The sequence below is a fragment of the Anomaloglossus baeobatrachus genome, chromosome 3, assembly GCF_048569485.1.
Source record: "Anomaloglossus baeobatrachus isolate aAnoBae1 chromosome 3, aAnoBae1.hap1, whole genome shotgun sequence".
Classification (NCBI taxonomy): Eukaryota; Metazoa; Chordata; class Amphibia; order Anura; family Aromobatidae; genus Anomaloglossus; species Anomaloglossus baeobatrachus.
In genome coordinates, this window is record NC_134355.1 from 491,483,572 (window position 1) to 491,489,571 (window position 6,000).

The window sequence follows — 6,000 nt, forward strand, 5'->3', positions numbered from 1 at the left end:
TTAACGACTGCCGATATGCCTTTTATCGGCGGAAGATAAGGGTATTTATTCCTCAGTGTCGCTTTTTAATGACACTAAGTATAAAGCGATTAGTGCCCCCCAGCATCGGAAAACCTCAGAGGTTTCAGCTACCAGGGGTATCAGATCCTGAAGAACACGATTGGTGCTGGTTTTTACAGTCCTCATTCATGTCATTACTGTTATTCAAGAAATAACAGCAATAAAGTTGAAAAAAAGTGACATCTACTGTAAAAAATAAAAAAAAAAGTGTCTCAAAGCCCCCCAAGGTACCTCGGTACCAGAGAAGTCTTCCACCAGCCCCCTCTTGTACTCTTCCTGTTCCAATAAGTGCAGACATATGCGCTGTGTGCATGCCAAAGTCCTCCGGCACTTAGCAATGTCAGGAATAGTGATGGGCAAACCCGCAGATATTTGGGATTGGCGGAACTAACCAGATTTAAGAAAAAAAAAATAAAAATTGAAATCAGTCATTAGGTGGTTAAATTCACAGGGACAATGTTCTGCCTATAAAGTACCCTGAACATGGAGGGTATTGGAAGAATGCATTGGGTATGGGCAGAATTGGGTATGGGTAGAATTGGCATACAGAATGCTCTGGGTATGGGTTTTTTTGGCGTTTTTCCCATCAGCTTCTTCATAGGAATTCATTAATGAAAAGGAAAAAAAAATGTGACAAAATGTAACAAAATTTATTTTGCCACCAAAAAAAAATAATAAAAAAAAATATATAACACCATCAATAAAATGACAGTTTCAACATGCATAGTAACAGTATAATTAAATGTATCCTTAGGTTGCAGCTACTACAGTCATGCTGGAAAGGATAATTCCTAGCCGTCTATGGCCAAGAAGTGGGATACCTGGAGACATAATTGGACTAGAGCCTGGGAAATGGTATTTCAGGTAAATAAATGGACCTTCCTGAAGGCAAAGGAAGCAACACCAAATAATAATACTAATTTGCTAAAGATGACTTCTTATATGGGGTATTTACAAAGCTACATTTTTGAAATTTAAAAAAAAACAAAAAAAAAAAAAAACCCAAAAACACTAGGATTCATTTCTATAACTCCTGAAGGGATAATCTGCAATGGCTGAAGCAGAAAATGTTGGGTTCTTAACTCTACACCAATTCATGAGCTAAAAAGTGGAACCTCTATCATTTTCTATATACATCTTTATACTTCGAGAGAAAAAAAAAAGGTCTCGTGATATTTTGTGTACCACATTGTGATGTGAAGAAAAACGTTTCTGCCACCAGATCGAGTTCTTTAAATTAATGCGACTGAAATGCCTTAGTAACTATAAGCTAGTTGACCACCACCTGATAAGAGTTGCAGGAGACAGTCGGCCACACTAATGAAAAAGATTACACCATATGAAAAGGCTTGTTAAAAGGCCACTTTTAACTTTTATGATTGCTACTTCCAATAGGTGGCGCTAGAGTTGGTCTTCTTTCCTGGAGAGACAATTTGAATAATTCCCAGAGGGGCATTGCATCTATAAGTCCCCTCACCACTGACAGCCAGACTGGAGTGTCAGGTCTACGTAAGGAGAATAGTCTTCCCCCGTGCTCCCCACATAGCTTTTCATAAGCCAGATCAGTTACCCACACTTTGCACTGACGAGGGTCAATCCCCCCGAAACACCTTGTCTGCAAATTAGGATTCTGATCTGGCATATATCCTAGGTTACATGAAAAGGCTTGTTAAAAGGCCACTTTTGATTTTTAAGATTAGCGCCACCTATTGGAAGTAGCAGAGTTTGTCTCCTTTCCTGGAGAGACAATTTGAACCATTTTTAGTGTAAGCAAAGTCTTAACAAGTTGTAAATTGCACATAAATATGCAATCCTAAAGCTGAAAAAGGGGGAATTATATATTGTATGGAGCAGAGATGAGTAGATCAATCTGCACAGGATCGAAGGAGTTGAATTTTTTGAAAGGCATTATTCGACAAATTCAAAAACACTCTGTGATTTGATTAGCAAGGATCAGCAAAAAAAACAAAACAAAAACAAAAAACGTTGTGTCACACACTGGAAATCGGACCGAAAAATGTTTGTTCTGCACTGCTGTGAAGGCCCATCCGTGAGGGAGAATTCCAGGACACACGAGTGGAGAAAATGCGGTTTAATCTGAGTTTATTACTACAGAATGTATGCTGAACCCAAATGTGGCATGAGCAACAAAAGGTGTTAGGGTATCTAACGTAAGAATGTTACTCACTAGCATCAGCACCACTGGCATTGCTGGCAAATATCTCTGCAGTAGTAATACCAAACACGAGGCACAGTTAGCCTCATTTATCCCTGGCTAGCATATTAGTGGTGAAGAAGTGAAGGGAATAAGGCCTCTTTCACACATCAGTCAAAAACACAAACGCTTTTCACTGACGTGTTAAAGATATATTTGGCCCTCCGTGTGCCGTGATTTTGGCAGATTTGTTCTCTGTGTGCTATCCATGATAGGCCACAAAGATCAGGCACTCCTGTACTCACCTGTCCCTGGTGCTGCTGATGTCTCTGGTTCTGCTGTCTCTCCTCTGCTGTTACTTCTGGGTCATGGTGCAGTGAATATTCATGAGCATAATTAGCTGGCCTGGAAGCAGGAGACAGCAGCGGCCGGAGACAGCATCACTGGACCCAGGTGAGTATAAAACTGATTTTATTTCAAAGAGAAGTGTTTTCTCTGGTTCGTGTCCCATGGATCACACCACTGTATGGTCCATGTGACATCAGTGATGCCAGAGAAAAACGAAGATGTCTCTGTGCAGAACACACAGACACGCGTGTGCGCTGCACGGAAACAAAGTCAGAGAGAAATCACTGTGTGTGCAAACCCATTGATTTTAATGGGTCTGCATATGTCCATGATTCCAGTATGTATAAATACAGCAACATATATACCAGAATCAGTGATGTGTGAATGCGGCCTAACAGAGTATATATTCAATCATCTCAATCACAACAGGATGATGTAGCCTCTGACAGTGAAATCAACTGCAGTGAGTGTTCTGCTCAGTCCATCTCCACTGTAGCAATAAAGCTTAATGTTGTACATTTCAAAATTTCCAATCTGTCAATGCCACCTGTTCTGTTCTAGCTCATAGTCCTCTCACCCAACGCACCTTGGGTGCTAAGGAACATACTAGACCAGAAAACCTACAGTACAGACCAAACGTTTGGACACACCTTCTCATTCAAAGAGTTCTTTATTTTCAGGACTCTGAAAATTGTAGATTCACATTGAAGGCATCAAAACTATGAATTAAAACATGTGGAATGAAATACTTAAAGTGTGAAACAACTGAACATATGTCTTATATTCTAGGTTCTTCAAAGTAGCCAACTTTTGCTTTCATTACTACTTTGCACACTCTTGGCATTCTCTTCATGAGCTTCAAGAGGTCACCGGAAATGGATTTCCAACAGTCTTGAAGGAGTTCACAGAGATGCTTAGCACTTGTTGGCCCTTTTGCCTTCACTCTGCGGTCCAGCTCACCCCAAACCATCTCGATTGGGTTCAGGTCTGGTGACTGTGGAGACCAGGTCATCTGGCGTAGCACCCCATCACTCTCCTTCTTAGACAAATAGCCCTTACAAAGCCTGGAGATGTGTTTGGGGTCATTGTCCTATTGAAAAATAAATGGTTCAACTAAACGCAAACTGGATGGAATAGCACGCCGCTGCAAGATGCTGTGGTAGGCATGCTGGTTCTGTATGCCTTCAATTTTGAATACATCCCTAACAGTGTCATCAGCAAAGCACCCCTACACCATCACACCTCCTCCTCCATGCTTCACGGTGGGGACCAGCTATGTAGAGTCCATCTGTTCACCTTTTCTACAAAGACACGGTCTTTGGATCCAAAGATCTCAAATTTGGACTCATCAGACCAAAGCATAGATTTCCACTGGTCTAATGTCCATTCCTTGTGTTCTTTAACCCAAACAAGTCTCTTCTGCTTGTTGCCTGTCCTTAGCAGTGGTTTCCTAGCAGCTATTTTACCATGAAGGCCTGCTGCACAAAGTCTCCTCTTAACAGTTGTTCTAGAGATGAGAAGAGGTGTCCAAACTTTTGGTCTGTACTGTACTTCCAGTATTTTTTTGAAGAGATGAACAATCAGCTTTTATTTTCTTAAGACATGTTGATGGTGGTGATGGGGAACACCATTGTAAGTAAACTTGTGATGTAGGCCCTACGTCCCAATGTGACAGACACTTTCAGTAGTAATAACACTTTCAGCCGAGGCAAATATCAGGGAGATAATACATTAAGGCTATGTGCCCACGGGGACAGTGTCCTGCGGATATATCCGCAAGACATTCCGCAGGAGCTCCCAGGAAACAGCACCACAACTTTTGTCTGTTTCCATGCTGCGGAATGTCGTGAGGATATGGTGCGGGCATTCTGTATTGAGGATACAGTACCATGGCTTCGGCACTGCATCCTCAATGCAGAACAAGTGCTGCAGTGATCGGGGGAGTTCATACTTACCTCCATCATGCAGCACCTCGCTTTCCGGCAGCCGGGTCACTCTCTCAGGGTCTGCAGAAGAAGGTGGGCGGGCCTGAACTATCTCCGGCTGTCACATGACCGGAGCTCGTGCAGGCTCTGCCCACCTCTTCCTTCCTGACCTGGATTCACCGCGCTCCTGTACACTGGACGGAGAAAGGGACTCCGGTGAGGCAGGTAAGTATATGGGACCCTGCGGAGAAATCCGCAACAATAATTGACATGCTGCAGATTTTTCCGCACGGAAATCCGATTTCCGCTGCGGAAAAATCCGCAGCGTAGGCACAGCATTTCCCAAATGCCATAGAAATGGCTGGGGAGTAGCTGTGCTGCAGATTTCTGGAAAATCCGCGGCAAAAGCCGCACATTTTCCGCAGCGTGGGCACATAGCCTAAGGGTTTCAAGGAGCAATGGCCATTGCAGTCATGAAGGCACAAATCAGATTATGATTATTCTGTAGTGGACAAAATCTGGGAACCAGATAGGGAGGTGAGGTTATCAAAGGAGATAGTTGTTGGCATTAGTAATACAGAGCAGACAATATGCATCAAAAAAATTCACTGGAGCCAAATCTGCTTTTTCTGCTTCCAGCTATAGATCAGATAATGCCACCTGAAAGGTCTGACCGTATTAGTTGTGAGTCATACATGTAGGTTTTTCATATGTGAAAGTTTTTCGCACATTGCCACCACACAATTGCTCTGCAAGAGGAAAATTAGCTTTTGAAATCCCAGCTCTTATAGACTGGCAACAACGGCTCTACATCAGCACATGAAGTGACATTGCCTGCTTCTATGACAAAGTTAAACCGGTCAGTAATCAGACCAAGCCTGAAGTTGTCCCCATACTGCTTCTCACCATGCTCATGTGTCAGCCAAGCTGCTCCCTTGGCCCTGTCACACACAGAGATAAATCTGCGGCAGATCTGTGGTTGCAGTGAAATTGTGGACAATCAGTGCCAGGTTTGTGGCTGTGTACAAATGGAACAATATGTCCATGATTTCACTGCAACCACAGATCTGCCAAAGATTTATCTCTGTGTGTGACGGGGCACGGCAATGAGTGTGTAAAGGTTGTAAGCATCAGGGGGTTAAAACACCGAAGTATTTCCATTCACTGGTATTCTCCATGGTGATATAGTAAAAATACAATTCTTTTTCTTTTTTTCCCCAGAATTGAGGAGAAGAATGAGATGTTCTCATCAGAGAGGAATAAACACAATGATTCGCAGCAACATCCAAAACACATTCTCATTTAAATAAGAGGATTTTCGTCTCAGGTTATAGAAGTGGAAATTTGTTAAGATAAAATGTATATACAAGGTTCTAGGAAGGCTCAAAAAGAATATATTTAAATGTAAATATTGTAAAAGCAGGAATAAATTCATGTAAATAACATACTTTCGAATGAAGCTTTCGGGCACCTCTGGGTGTTTTGTGGGGTCAGACATGGCACTACTATAAA

The 6,000-nt window shown here is 42.3% G+C and overlaps 1 protein-coding gene across 1 annotated transcript in view; it reads left to right on the forward strand.

The window, feature by feature from the left end:
- The window catches only part of LOC142295460 (transient receptor potential cation channel subfamily V member 6-like), a 137,485-nt gene extending 131,485 nt beyond the window's left edge, over positions 1-6,000 (forward strand). The window contains exons 14-15 of the mRNA XM_075338560.1: positions 815-924; positions 5,710-6,000. Coding sequence (XP_075194675.1) covers positions 815-924; positions 5,710-5,794 — 195 coding nt within the window. The 3' untranslated portion in view covers positions 5,795-6,000. The remainder of the gene's footprint in view (positions 1-814; positions 925-5,709) is intronic.